General features: G+C 41.6%; 4 protein-coding genes across 4 annotated transcripts; 3 read left to right on the plus strand and 1 right to left on the minus strand.

Annotated features, from left to right (window-relative positions):
* Nucleotides 1–909: 909 nt before the first annotated feature.
* chlsn (cholesin) lies at nucleotides 910–13,738 on the minus strand. Its single transcript, XM_074620283.1, has 6 exons — nucleotides 13,600–13,738; nucleotides 13,148–13,272; nucleotides 12,964–13,050; nucleotides 3,116–3,327; nucleotides 2,067–2,148; nucleotides 910–1,269 (listed from the first exon to the last, which is right to left on the minus strand). The coding sequence occupies exons 2-6, from the start codon at nucleotides 13,256–13,258 to the stop codon at nucleotides 1,090–1,092; spliced, it is 672 nt and encodes a 223-aa protein (XP_074476384.1). The 5' UTR covers nucleotides 13,259–13,272; nucleotides 13,600–13,738; the 3' UTR covers nucleotides 910–1,089.
* LOC141758666 (uncharacterized) lies at nucleotides 3,744–5,475 on the plus strand. Its single transcript, XM_074620279.1, has 2 exons — nucleotides 3,744–3,870; nucleotides 4,395–5,475. The coding sequence occupies exons 1-2, from the start codon at nucleotides 3,868–3,870 to the stop codon at nucleotides 5,385–5,387; spliced, it is 996 nt and encodes a 331-aa protein (XP_074476380.1). The 5' UTR covers nucleotides 3,744–3,867; the 3' UTR covers nucleotides 5,388–5,475.
* On the plus strand, nucleotides 6,398–9,344 carry LOC141758665 (uncharacterized). The gene is made up of 2 exons (XM_074620278.1): nucleotides 6,398–6,567; nucleotides 7,056–9,344. The coding sequence occupies exons 1-2, from the start codon at nucleotides 6,565–6,567 to the stop codon at nucleotides 8,151–8,153; spliced, it is 1,101 nt and encodes a 366-aa protein (XP_074476379.1). The 5' UTR covers nucleotides 6,398–6,564; the 3' UTR covers nucleotides 8,154–9,344.
* LOC141759002 (G-protein coupled estrogen receptor 1-like) lies at nucleotides 11,015–12,151 on the plus strand. Its single transcript, XM_074620893.1, has one exon. It carries the CDS (start codon nucleotides 11,039–11,041, stop codon nucleotides 12,149–12,151), a length of 1,113 nt encoding a protein of 370 aa, XP_074476994.1. The 5' UTR covers nucleotides 11,015–11,038.
* Nucleotides 13,739–14,984: the final 1,246 nt, after the last annotated feature.

Genomic DNA, 14,984 nt, shown 5'->3' on the forward strand with positions numbered 1-14,984 from the left:
TTTTTTATGTGCATACGTGTCAGACCAAAAGGTATAAGTAATGTAAAACATCTTAACAGGCTTATAGTGTTATTTATGTGTCTTGATATAGTATAAGTAACTTATTTTAAGTGTCTTTGGAATATTAAGTGTACTGTATTTGGGTGTATTTTTATAAATCCAGGAAGTGATGTCACAAGCCTTCTCTTCCATATAGAGACTCAGTTTCCTTCCTGAAAAGATTATAACCTGAATTAACAGTCAAAACATGTGCCTTTGTAGTGCAGGAGGCCTACAGTCTCCCTGATCCTGCAGCTGACCTGACCCCTACTGTATATCTGTTTTGGGCACAGATGAAATGTGAATTATGAGCACATTTAACAAAGCTCGGCTATATGAATAGTATGAAATGTTCCAATGAGATTATAACCACAGCCACATGTGAGGAGAAAGATTTAGTTTTAAGAATGAATAAGTAGATAAACATAAACGCACATGTATGGATTATGAACTACTGGGCTGGAAGAAGGAGGAGAACTGTTTATCATGCTTATAACTGGAGTGGATGAGAAAAGATATTCTCATCAGTGACTTCACAGATTATGGGCTTTGACACGCACAAACATGTCTCGACTACAAACATTCCTGAGACTTTTTACTCTGGCAGCTGTCTTCACAGCTTTCTGTTGCATCTTTGGGGGATTTACATCTCTCCTCATCTGTTCACAATGGTGAAACTGGAATTATTCACATTTGGAGTTGGAAAAAAGTAGCTACAGTGTAGCTTGTAATAAAAATTAACTTGTATGAAAGATTTCATACTTTATAAAAAAACGATTTTGGTTACTGATTACTACCTGGCAATAATGCACACAAAGAATGACAAGAAATTGAGAACAAAAAGTAACCTAGACAAAATTAAATTAAAAATTGTGACCAATACTGTTAATTTAATCAAAACGCCTCCTTTCCCTAAAGGACCAGTCCAAAAAAACTACGTATAAAACAACATTGCTTGAGACCAGGGAGATCATTCAGTCCACTGACCAGCAAACATGTTTCAGTCTTTCTGGTGGGCTTCATGAAGTCTTTTGTTTGATGGTGGTGGGTTCAGGAGAGCAGCTGGATAACTTCTCTGGCTCTGTGCGCCCTCTGCTGGGCGGCTTTGTCCTCTGGTGCCTGTCCCGACTCTTCAACCAGGGCCATGGCCTTCTGCACGGTGGTGTCTTTGGCTGTTCCACGAAGCCCCTCCAGGTACTCCAGCAGCACGGAGAACTTCTCATCTGGAATCTGAGTGACGGAGAGAGAGAGTTTTATATGATGAAGTTAGCTATTAGTTTATTTGACATATTTTATTGTTTAAATAAATGAAAAAGTAAGTAAACAAATGGTAGTAATTACTCATAGTGAATATACAGGATATTGTACTTCTAAAATAAAGTTATTCTAAAAAGGTAGATCTTTAACCCATTTGTGCCCAAAGACTATATTTAGTATGATAAGGAAAAAAGCCATAACATTTATTCTGATTGGTCAAAAGTCTTGAAATTTGGTACGGACATACTTCGGGCAAGTATCTAACAGTACAACTTTGAAACTTTTACATCACATGAAAAATTATGCTTTTATTAATAGTCAAAATCAGGAGAAAAATGCTAACATTGAGTTTATTAAATGTCTTCCATATAAAATATTGTTTTTACACTGCATGTGTGTGCTCTGATATTCAATTTATTATGAATTCATAGATACCAAATACTTGATTGTGCTCCTTGTAGTTTTTGATGTACAGCCATTTCCTTATACTATATCTAGTCTTTTGGCACATGGGACTACTGTTATTTCCTAAAATATAATGAAGTGTATTGCAAAAACAGTCGTCCCATGTGCCCAAATACTAGATATATAGTGTGATTGAGTATTTCAGGGATGTTAATAAAGATGTACTGAAATTAACTTTAGATAAGAGAGTGAGTGGATCTCACAAACTAATCAAACAGGAAGACATCGCTCTGAAGTCGACACCTCCCTTTCTCTGAACCTCAGCTGAGAAAAATCATCCTCATCACCACACGGGTTCATTTTACCTGCTCGAGGTCGAACATGTGCTGCAGTAACCACGTCTGCCGAGTCTTCTGGAACTTCCACTCGGTGCGGTTTTCAGCCCAGCTGCAGAGACAAAACGAGTGTGAGATGAATTACAAGAAAAGGTGTTGATTTTTCATACCACAGTTTGTCGTCTGTGTTATTATGGCGGGTTTCTTTAGTGCTCACTGTATTTAGACCTCCCATAAACATAACAAGGGGCCAGACCTTGACCTTGAAGAGGAATTCCAGAGATCTGGTGTTGCACTTTTGTAACAGAAGAGACAGATTAGAGAAAGAATAGTCAAAATAAAAGCAGTAGAAGTCGAGAGTTTAAGTCCCGAATATGGGTCAATCTCAATCACACTGGATCATACTCTTCCCACAACGCAGCCATCTTTCAATGCCCAAAGACTGCAGCACAGGTTTTCTGTTATAAAGTGTTTGTCTCAAGCTGAGATAACCTTGATTCTCAGAATTTAAAGCTCCTTTAGAGCCACAGAGCATACAACATGTTCACAGAATAGTGCTCCTTATAACGAGTACACTTGCTATTTTGTTATTATATTTTTATGTCACTGCCATTATTATTTATTTTTATTGTATTTATTATTATTTTTCTGTACTCGGGGGTCTCCCTTGTAAATGAGATTCCGATCTCAATGTGACTTCCTGATTAAATAGTAAAGTATATCAACTGAGCTTTATGTGTAAAATCTGTGGGATTACCAAACTCAACGATTACCAACGAGTTGAAGAAACACCTCTCTGGCATATTCTCAACATAAGTAACCAACATAACCAAAGCAGTATTTGTTTTTAAGACTGTATTGAATTCCATTCAGTGAAATGTTACTGAGGAAATAAGTCATATTTAATGCGTCCAACAGGTTTACAAAGAGGGTTTGTGAACCATTTTTGTGGTCTTCTGGATCCATATAATGGCTGAAATACCTCAAAAGTAAATATTGTATACTGTATGTAGATTGATTTTAAGCCATCTACAGCATGTTGATGCACCTCTCCTGTACTAACTTTGAGTGGCTCTTACCAGGTGAGGTAAACTAAGGCATGCTGAGGTGCAGTGGGTCCAGATGCTTCGGCCTTCTTTACGGTCTCTCCCTCGGCTTTAAGCCTCTTCTTCTCTTCCTTTTTCAGGATCTTCTTCATCTTCCTCTCCAGGACCCGCCTCTCCTCGGGGCTCAAGTCCTCCTCTCCCTCCAGCTCGCGTGTCTCCTCCGGGCGACAGGGTGGATCCGAAATCTGTCAGACCAAAGCAAAACAAAAGGCTCATGGGAGTTATCTACATTAACAGACTTTCCTTTGTAGACCCTTATCAATTCTGCATTTGTGTAAAACCATTATCAAACATCCCTAAATAACTAACGATGCTTGAACGATAACAAAAATGTTAGAACAATAATTTCACTTTTGTGTACTTAACAGCTATTTCCTGCCAGTTTTCAGGTTTTCTGGGTCAGTGCAAAGCCAATGCTAGATGCCTCAGATATTCAATTTATACAGTAAAATGTAAAATCAATGAGACATTTTGTTACAGTGTGAAGACATGTGAAAGCTAAAGCACTTTTAGAGTTTGAATCACTTTCTGTTGCGCTGCGGCTCAGAAAGCACAAGCCACAAAGTCATTTTGAACGTATGCTGGCGGGGTAAAGACCACAGAAATATAAAAAAGTCCTTCACAGTGAGCGGCGGTGTCCATGCAGCGAGCATCATTTCTTAGAGCTTTGAGTCAATCGGCAGCGTGGATACAACACAGAAGACGAGCGGGTGACGGAAACAATAATGGTAAGTGGAAATGTGTTTTTACTGAGCATGCAGGTCCTCAAAGTGGGAGCAGACAAAGACTGGCCAACAGGGACATGTGTGATCGTAGAAAAGATTTTCGAAAGATTTGCTAAATCTACTCAGCGATTACTGTAGACATTTTGAGATCTATAATAAGGACTTCCAGTTAAGTTGAAATTTCAGCCCAAATTTGAGTACATTTAGGAAGGAAATGCACTTTATGTTGTAAAAGTGTGTGTCCTGTGGATACCCTATTTAGTGATTCACAGGCTGAGCCATAGCAAACACTGTTTAAAAGTTGAATTACTCAAACATGGTTGCTCTTAACGGTGTATTGCTTAAGAGCAGCTGATTTAAAGACACCAGGTGATAAATACCTGTACTTAAAGTATCTGAACTTTGCTGATGGCTCACTAGATTTCTGTTCATCCCCTGATGGGAGGAAATGCTTGACAAACAGTGGACGGTGATGCTGAAGAGGACAAGATGTCATCAGTGGATGTTTTTTTTCTTTTCATTACCAGTCTGAACAAAGCGTCGCCACTGAGATGAGTACCACAGCTCCGTTTTACAACAGTTCCACCTTCAAGGACACCTCCTTTATCTTTGAATTAGAGGAAATCGCAGCCAATGACATAACCTCCAGGGCGAACCATGTCTACAGTTTCTTAGCAGTGCTGGGCTTCATCGCCGGCTGCTTCCTGCTCTACAGCTTCATCCAGACCTACAGAGCCCAGAGGCGTCTGGCCGGGCTCGGCTGCCTGCTCTGGGCCTTTTGCGGCCTCCAGCTGCTGCTGGTGCTCCTCTCTATCCACGCTGTGGCCTACAGACCTGGCTACCTGATTACCACACATCTGGGCTGTGCTGCCCTCTCCTTCACCATCAACGCAGTCTCTCTGTGCGGACTGCTGGTCTTAGTGCTCATGGCTTACGTCCTAACTTTGGATCCGCCGTCCCACGCCATGCTGAGGAAGCCTTGGGTGTGTGCGACTCTGCTGGTCCTGACTTCTATCCTGATTTCTCTGCTGCTGGCTGGGCATCGTGGACCCACAGATGGTCTGCAGGAAGAAGGCAAGTGTTTTATGGATCCAGTCCGTGCTGGTGTGTCGTACGCGGCTGCTAGATTGTGCCTGGTGTTTCTGATTCCCTACATCCTCCAACTGGGACTCCTGATAGGCGGCTGTGTCCGGCAGTGGAAATCTAAAGGACGTTTCCTCTCCGGCTCCGAGGAGGGTCTCGTGTTCCTGGCGGTTACCGTGGTCGTGTTTTTCTGCCAGCTCTTCTACAGCGTGGTGCTGGTGAGAGGAGCACAACTACAACAGCTAGAGCAGAACGGGCTGAGCCATCACGAGCAAGCGTTTCTGAGCGTGGCTGAGTTTGTGCTGTTCTCAGGAAGCAGCGTCAGCCTTCTGCTGGTGCTGTTCATTAAGGTTGTGTCGAGTCCCCACGGATTGTTTAGGAAGATGAGGGACTGCTGTCGAAGCCCGGGGCGAACGCAGACAAACAGAAACATCTAGATCCCAGACACCCTGCAGGACATAGAGTCATAGAGGACAAAGACTCTCATAATTGAGAACAGAACTCTTCTGATGCATCCAAATAAAGACTTTTAAGATCTGATGTTTTAGATATATTCTCAATATAACTTTAACATGTTTTACGTGTTTCTTTTTCTGTGAAGTGACAATTTAAATGTTTTCCATGCAAGTATGCTCCTGTTTAGTGGCTCCAGTGTACAAAAGTTCGCAAAACAATTTGTCAAATTTCATTTTTTTTTTTTATAAATGTTTTTTTTTATTTTACAAAAAATAAATCTTTCACTTTTGTGTACTTAACAGTCATTTCCTGCCAATTTTCAGGTTTTCTGGATCAGTGCAGGGCTAATGCTCGATGCCTCAAATATTTAATTTCTAGAGTAAAATGTCAAATAAATGTGATATTTTGTTGTGCTACATGAAGACGTGGGTGATAATGCACCTTTTTTTGAGTTTGAATCACTTCCTGTTGCGCTGCAGCAAAGAGGGACGTTTCCTGTATCTGCAGCCTTATGAGGTCAGCATCACATATATTTATACTGTGTGCCAAAGTGTTCTGCGGTGCGCAACATCCCTTCAGCGTTGCATTCAAAGCACTCACTCTTATCTACAGCATTGTTTAAAAATAACCACGTGTTAAGTCAGTTTTTTTGCCAAATCATACGGAGGAGCCAAAAAAAGGCAACACTACCGCATAGAAAAATACATATTTTCACTTTGTAACAGGGTGAAATTAAACATCTAGCTTCCCATTTGTCAGCAGAATAATTAACACTTGGCAAAAGACTTATTTAACACTCTAAAGAAAAAAACATTTTGCTGCAGTAGCCAGTAACCACAGCACAACTTAAAGACTGCGTTTAACTCTCAGTGGAAGTTTAACAAGGGACACAGTATGTTCTGATTTAACGGTCCTCAGTCTGCACAGTGATGGAAAAAAAAAAAAAGAAAAAAAAAAAGAGGGAGGGGGTGAAAAGATGTTGATCACATGGCCACGAAGTCATTCTGAAAGTATGCTGGCGGGGTATAGCCCACAGAAATATAAAAAGTCCTTCACAGTAAGCGGCCGTGTCCATGCAGCGAGCATCATTTCTTAGAGCTTTGAGTCAATCAGCAGCGTGGATACAAAACAGAAGACGAGCGGGTGACGGAAGCAAAAATGGTAAGTGGAAACATGTGCTGTTACTGAGCATGCAGTTCCTCAAAGTGGGAGCAGACAAAGACTGGCCAACGGGGACATGAGTGGTCGTAGAAAAGATTTTCAAAATATTTGCTGAATCTAGTCAGCGATATATTGTGTACATTTTTGGAGATCTATAACGAGGACTTCCAGATAAGTTCAAATTGTAGTTTTACTTTGAGTTAATTTAGGAAGGAAATGCATTTTATGTTGTAAGAGTGTGTTCCTGTAGACAGTACACTCCATTTAATGATTCACAGGCTGAGCAATAGCAAACACTGTTTAAAAGTTGAATTACTCAAACATTGCTCTTAACAACGTATTGTTTTCGTGCACTAAAAGAGCAGCTGATTTACAGACACCAGGTGATAAATACTTATACTCAAAGAGGAAATGCTTGACAAACAGTGCAGGGTGATGCTGAAGAGGACAGGATGTCATCAGTGGGTGTTTTCTCTTTTCATTTCCAGTCTGATCAAAGCGTCACCACTGAGATGAGCACCACACCTCCGTTTTACAACAGTTCCACCATCATGGACACTTCCACTTCTGCAATCTCCACTATCTCCACTATCTCCAATTTCTCCAATTTCTCTGAGATAGATAGACTAGAGGAAATCGCAGCCAATGACATAACCTCCAGGGCGAACTATGTCTACAGTTTCTTGGCAGTGCTGGGCTTCATCGCCGGCTGCTTCCTGCTCTACAGCTTCATCCAGACCTACAGAGCCCAGAGGCGTCTGGCCGGGCTCGACTGCCTGCTCTGGGCCTTTTGCAGCCTCCAGCTGCTGCTGGTGCTCCTCTCTATCCACGCTGTGGCCTACAGACCTGGCTACCTGAGTACCACACATCTGGGCTGTGCTGCTCTCTCCTTCACCATCAACGCAGTCTCTCTGTGCGGCCTGCTGGTCTTAGTGCTCATGGCTTACGTCCTAACTTACGATCCGCCGTCCCACGCCATGCTGAGGAAGCCTTGGGTGCGTGCGGCTCTGGTGGTCCTGACTTCTATCCTGATTTCTCTGCTGCTGGCTGGGCTTCGTGGACCCACAGATGGTCTGCAGGAAGAAGGCAAGTGTTTTATGGATCCAGTCCGTGCTGGTGTGTCGTACGCGGCTGCTAGATTGTGCCTGGTGTTTCTGATTCCCTACATCCTCCAACTGGGACTCCTGATAGGCGGCTGTGTCCGGCAGTGGAAATCTAAAGGACGTTTCCTCTCCGGCTCCGAGGAGGGTCCCGTGTTCCTGGCGGTCACCGTGGTCGTGTTTTTCTGCCAGCTCTTCTACAGCGTGGTGCTGGTGAGAGGAGCACAACTACAACAGCTAGAGCAGAACGGGCTGAGCTATCACGAGCAAGCGTTTCTGAGCGTGGCTGAGTTTGTGCTGTTCTCAGGAAGCAGCGTCAGCCTCCTGCTGGTGCTGTTCATGCACCGGCCGTGTCGAGAGAGTCTCCACGGGGTGTTTAGGCAGCTGAGGGACTGCTGTCGAAGCCCGGGGCGCACGCAGCCCAACAGAAACATCATAGCTCCCCACATCGAGATCACAGACACCCTGCAGGACATAGAGTCATAGAGGACAAAGACTCTCGTATGTGAGAACAGAACTCTTCTGATGCATCCAGATAAAGACTGATGTATTAGACATATTCTTAATCTAACTTTGAAAATGCTTACAATACAATTTAAATGTTTTTACATGCATGTATGCTCCTTTTTAGTGTCTCCAGTGTCTGAAAGTTTGCAAAACTATTTTTGAAATTTAACAAATAATAAATGTTTTGCTGTACATCTTCAGCATTGTGCAACATGTACAGCCCTCCTCATAGTCACTGTTGCAATAAAAACAATATGTATATATTTGCTATAAATCGACTATGAATAAGACCATTAAAAAAAGGACTTACTGTCGGTAGTATGTGCAATTTTATATGTCTTGAACCTGCTCTTGGACACACCTCTTTTCTCGGAAAACAGACTCCGTTTGCATAAACACGATTTGCACAAAAGCCCATTTAGACAAAATGCCTGGAAAAACCTCCGCGATTCCCAGAATGACACATAGGAAACATTTAGTCAGGGGAAATAAAAGTCAGATTCTAAGTTTAGGCCAACAGTGTCAATATTCTGCAATTATTTCTAAAGCTGTTAAAAAGAACCAAAACAAGGCAGGCAAGTGATACTCTGAACTTTCCTTTCAAGAAACTGATGGGCACCAGTTCTAGGAATAACTGACCTGCATGGATCACATATTGCATCGGTGCCAACACAGAGTGGCACAAAACCAGGGACCAGTAGGAAAATTAATAGAGGAGATGGGTTGCATAAGATGTTGGCGTCACATTTCATTTCAGACCTGATTCAGACTGTGTAAAATCATAGTAGAGACACTTTAAGTCCTAACATATTCCACTCCTTATAGGAAAATCACAAAATGATTAAATGCAAAATTACAGCATTAACGTGGCAAATCACCTGAGTCTGAAGAAAAGAAAAGATGAAGTAAGGCTATCCAAGTCTGTCCTCCTTCTTGTTTTCTGTAAATATACTATTGGTCTGTCTTCGCTAAAAGTCCCCAGACGCCCATATTTATATATTTTAACATTCTACAATCATAGTCACGTTCACACTTCAGTGCCGATGGTGACAAGTTGGCTCAGGGTCCTGAATTATTCATGCAAAAAAATAATATAAAAATACATAGGGGATATTCATTGTGACTACTTACTGTATTGCTAATAAAGGGAAGTGAAGCTATGATGAAAAACATTTGTTTTTTCATTTTGTTGTTTGGCTGAGAAGATACGCTGTGTGTGTGCGTGCGTGCGTGTGTGTGTGTGCGTGTGTGTGTGTGTGTGTGCGTGTGCGTGTGCATGCGTGTGCGTGTGCGTGTGTCTTGCTGTAAGTGGTGGGTGGCACCACAACACTTCTCTGGATTTAATGTGACACCTGCTTTCAAAGTCACCACTGTCAGGACCGGGAGGATTAGAAAGACCGCAATGCAGCGCAAGGAAACTCAGGTAGGTTTTTATATGAATCACAATATGATTTAAATCAAAGCTAACTAACTTAAATTGTCTTACAGTTTTCAAATCAAGTCACTGCATCTGTTAAACGTACCGTCAATTTGACCAACAGTCAAAAGGCAACTGTAGCACAATAACTATTACGATTTTTAAAGCATTTCTGGGCATTTTAGGTCTTTATTACTTAATTGACAGATAAGAGAAAACAGGGGGAGAGAGAGAAATAAGGACCAACATGCAATAAAGGTCCCCGTTCGGACCGGAGCCAGGGACACTGCAGTTTATGGTTGGCGTCTTAAACCACTAGACTACCAGGCTGCCCCATTATTGCAATTTGGTATCAAAAGAAGGATCTATTTCACTTGCTGCAGAAGCTGCAAAAATACAGTAAAGAAATTACTGAAATTAGAAAAAATATTTATTTTTCACTCTATTTTCTTGATTGTTAAAGGGATAGTTCAGGTGTTTTGAAGTGGGGTTGTATAAGGTAATTATCCATAGTCAGTGTATTACCTACAGTAGACGACAGTCGGCATGCCCCCAGTTTGGAGAAATAGACAGTTACCTCACAGGAGCAAAGCAGTGTACTGCTGTGGACAGGGCCGGCAGCAAAACGTATTTTAGCCACCTAAAAGAAAGGCTCACCTAAGAAAATCAATATCAGTTAAGTGTACGCTATATTTAGAATATTTTCCGACTTCCAACTTGTCTATACTGTTTTTGTCAACTGAGTCTAGTGGCTTTGAAGCGAGCATAGATAAGTATCACTTTCAGTTCCCCGTCAAAAAGGGTTCTGTGTGATGGCAAGATAAGGCGGTGAAAATATTCTCCAAACTGGGGGCGTGCCGACTGTCATCTACTGTAGGTAATACACCTACTATGGATAAGTACCTCATACAACCCCACTTCAAAACACCTGAACTATCCCTTTAATCTTCAATCTTAAATATTTTTCAAACTGCAGCAAATCTGACATTTTTTTCAAGAGAATCAGCTACAGTCGAGCTATAAGACAATGATAAACTATGTCGTTTTGTAATTGATCTTGTATGTATCTTGAATGGCATGGTATATGACATTTTGTTAGGGTGGGTATAATCAATCACATATAGAGATATATCCCTAAATCCCAAATTGCCCATTAACTAATATACAATATATTCAGTGATGTCAAATTCATTCATTGTTTTTGACTCCTGAAATCTCTTCATTCACACTAAATCTAAGTCTTGAAAAGAAGTTTGACTTACTGCACTTCTCCTCTATGTCTAGAACAAAGAGTGGGCATCACTATACATCCAAGAAGACCAAGGCACAGACACAGGAAACAGATGAAACCACTGTCTCCATTGGGGCTAAATCCCCTGGAAAACTAAGCACTATGGCAAATTAATGGCTAGCTGCTGCTAACACCAGATCAACACAAAAGTGTAATATGAACACGACCATGTACGTGGACTACAGAGTCTTCACTGGTCAGATAAACGACACCACGGCGGTCGTCTCTGATTTCCTGCAGGCAGCATCAGAGAGTCATCAGCTTTATAGCATCAGCCTCTTCCTCTCCAGCCTCTACATTATATTCCTGTTCCCTGTCGGCTTCATCGGGAACATCCTCATCTTAGTGGTCAACCTGTACCACGGGGGCCACCTGACAGCCCCGGACCTCTACTTTGTGAACCTGGCCGTGGCCGACCTCGCCCTCGTGGCCGACTCTCTGATCGAGGTGTTCAACCTGAAGCAGGGCTACTACGACAAGCCCGGCCTCTGCACCTTCATGAACCTTTTCCAGCAGGCCAACATGTACAGCAGCGTCTTCTTCTTAACCTGGATGAGCTTCGACCGGTTCATTGCGCTGACTGGCTTCATGGGTCGCAGCATGCCGCGCGCACGCCTCAGCTGCTGCCTCATCTGGGTGTCCTCGTCTCTGCTCACCGTGATTCCGTTCGCTATAGCTCAAAGGCAGCATGCTGGAGAGCTCCAATTCTGCTTCGCAAACGTGACCCAGATTCAGTGGTTAGAGGTGATGCTGGGTTTCCTGTTGCCTTTCTGCATCTTGGGTGTGTGCTACTGGAGAATAGCACAGGTGCTCCAGCAGAGCCAGAGGGGACAGGATGGCCCGCAGCAGAGGCCTCGCAGGCAGAAGGCCCTGCGGATGATCTCAGCAGCCGTGTTAGTCTTCTTCCTCTGCTGGCTCCCGGAGAATGTGTTTGTGAGTGTTCACCTTCTAAGAGGTGATGCAGACGGCGGCACGCTGTGGCAGGACTACCCCCTGACGGGTCATGCCGTCAGACTGGCGGCCTTTTCTAACAGCTGCCTGAACCCGCTCATCTACAGCTTGCTTGGGGAGACCTTTCGGGAGAAACTGAGGAGCAGATGGGCCAAGCTGCACAGGTCGGCCTCAGGAAAATCTATTTTTGTACCAGCTGCAAACACATGTGTCCATGCAGCATGCGACAGACCAAGCCAGTCGACACATTTAAGCTCCAACATCCTTCCACAAACTGTTCTACTCCCCCCAAATAAATACCAACTGTGTCATCAGTAATGGACAATGTAAAAGCAAGACTCCAAATCTAGTGGAAACGCTTGTGTCGAATCAGTTATTTAAGGTTTATGCTTACTATTTATTGGGAAATTTGGCATTGTTTTGATAGGGACCATTTTCGACTGTAAACAAATTCAATTTCAGTTTTTAAGACATTTCTGACGCCATCTGGAATGTAACATCAGACCATTTTTGTCATATGAATTAATTTTGTAATAAAAACTCAATTGTAAGAATCTAGGGCTGTCCCGAATACCATTTTTTAGGCTTAGAAGCTTCAGTGAGAAAATTTCAAAAGGTATTTGAAGCTTCGTGGCACGACGCAGCGCAGCAGACTGACATGTTCTGCTGTCTGACTGTCTCCATCTCCCCTGTTTCAGTGACCGGGACGGTGCCGCTGCTGCACTACTGTACACACACACACACGTACCTCTACACACAACAAACAGCATAACCATCTGAGAATAACTTATAATAATTAATGTTGAATATAAATGATGAATAATGTTGTGGGATTATTATTATTTTATAAAAACAACAACGACGACAACAACATCAACAACAACAACAAAGCATTGAAATACTGATTTGAGGTCGATTACCATGGCAATGGTCGAAGCTTCGAAGCTTTGAAGCATTCAGGTCAGCCATAAAGAACATAGTGTCATTTATCACTGACTGGGCCTCCAAAACATAACTTTAAGATGCTCTAAATTGTGTTTTCAGCACCTAAACCCTTGTTTTGAAGACTGGGTTATTGCCAATTCACCTGACTACTCACAGAAACAGGAGCAACAAAGGGAGACTCTTACCTCAGTTTGCTTTGTCTTCTTCTGTTTTGTTTTTTTCTCTTTATCATCTGTTTTGATTGTCACATCAGGAATCTGTACTGGAGCCTCCTGAATTAAGTAAACAACTATTATTATTATTATTATTCATAGCAATTTCAGGTTGTCATCTAAAACAGGTACAGGTACAAGGGACTCTGCTACTCACCTCTACTTCCATCTTTTTCTTTTTCTTCTTTATTTTAGTGTCCATCTGTTCTTCTGCATGAACCTCACTGACATCTGAACTCAACTTCTTCCTTTTAGTGTCTTTTGCCATGAGAGTATTTACTCCTACAAACATAAACAGGAGCATGTTAAGATACTGTATCTAGCATTAAATGGACAGACAGTAGAGACTGAGAGGGATGAGGGTTTTTTCATACTTCATACATCTAATGACACCAACACAGATAAATAGAAGAACATTTCGTATTTAACTACAATTGTGTATATGAATGCTCAACTCATGTAAACAGTTTTTTCACAGCCAAAAACACAATGTTACCCGGGCTACTATGGTTTCTACATCAGCCATATAAAAATGCTTTAACAGCTAAAACTTCATCATAGACCGAACATTTCCTGTTTCACACTGTTTTTATATACAAATATACTTACTTAAACTGCGAAAACAAACGTGTAAGACTCTGGAAAGCACAGATCAAGCATGGGAGCTCAACCAGGAAGTGATGTTGCCTAGGTGAGTCCTGATTGGACGGCTGTCGCTCGATGTTTTGTGATTGGTCGACGGGTGTGAATAGTTCAAGGACCCTCGGTGAGAAGAGCACTAAAACCTTCAGCATCTGTAGTATTCATAATAGCACTTATATTATACATTACTGTAGTTGCTCACGGACCAAGGTGCAACACAGACATACAAAAACAATCACAAACATAGAACATAACACAGTGAACAAAGTGCGATGGTGCAGCACAATAACAAGTGGATGACAGGATGATTAACAGAGTAAAAGCAGTATAAAAGCAGGTCTTTAAAAGTGATATATATAAAAACCCAATGACTCTCCAGTAGTTCTCCTTGTATAAATAACTAATAAATAGATAAATAGAAGTGTCAGTGCAAACCAAAAGCACTTCACACATCAATGATCTCCTCATAGTTGTACTACAACACTTAGTTTGGAAAAATATGCTTTTGCATAATTTTGGTGAATTTTTTAATGGGAAAAATATTCAATATCTTCAGTATTATACAGTGTAATACCACCAAAATTACTTCACACATCAATGCTTTCCTCATGGTTTTACTACAACATTTAGTTTGGAAAAAATATTATTTTGCATAATTTTGGTGAATTTTTAATGGGAAAAATGTTCAATAACTTCAGTATTATGCAGTGTAGTGCCACCAAAATCACTTCACACATCAATGGTCTCTTCCTGATTATACTTATTAAAGTAATTAAAACATTGTGGTGGTACTACACTGCATAATACCGAAGTTATTGAATATTTTTCTCTTTTCTGTGTTGCACTTTGTAGACGGTCGCTGACCTCTCGTCTCTCAGCCAGCTGCACATAGAAACCAACGTTATTAACATTCTATCAGATACAAACTGCACAAAGTTACGTTTATTCTGATAAGAAATGTTGTTATTGTTGTTATTCATGTAATATATCATTTTAAAGCTCTTTTTGTACTCTATGCGTGAACTATCCATGTGCACATCAGATCAATATGAAGTTAGTTATAAGGGCATTTGCAGTGGCATTCAGAATTTGCCCTATCATTAGAGGTCAAAGGTCATATCATGCATTTCCCAACTATAAGGGACATAGACCTTTAAAAAAATCACCATGAGACTTGGTCCCTCCAAAGTGGCACAGCGACCACATTTTGGGGGTCTGGCTCATGGACTATATGTGTTATGTGTTGATTAATATGAGGTTGTAGCTCGTTGTCTACCTTACTACGGTTAGAAAGAGCCGTTGTTTGTGTTTTAACAACGTTTTGGTGATGAGTTATTGATCCAGGAAGTTTG

Source organism: Sebastes fasciatus, chromosome 20 (assembly GCF_043250625.1).
Source record: "Sebastes fasciatus isolate fSebFas1 chromosome 20, fSebFas1.pri, whole genome shotgun sequence".
In the NCBI taxonomy this organism is placed as follows: Eukaryota; Metazoa; Chordata; class Actinopteri; order Perciformes; family Sebastidae; genus Sebastes; species Sebastes fasciatus.

Excerpts from the sequence above, each read along its gene's own strand:
- LOC141759002 (XM_074620893.1), top strand. The coding sequence starts at position 11,039 with ATGAACACGACCATGTACGTGGACTACAGAGTCTTCACTGGTCAGATA.
- chlsn (XM_074620283.1), bottom strand. The coding sequence starts at position 13,258 with ATGGCAAAAGACACTAAAAGGAAGAAGTTGAGTTCAGATGTCAGTGAG. Across the intron at positions 3,328-12,963 it reads AGAAGACAAAGCAAACTGAG|ATTTCGGATCCACCCTGTCG; the intron begins GTAAGAGTCTCC and ends TTGGTCTGACAG. Across the intron at positions 1,270-2,066 it reads ACATGTTCGACCTCGAGCAG|ATTCCAGATGAGAAGTTCTC; the intron begins GTAAAATGAACC and ends TCCGTCACTCAG.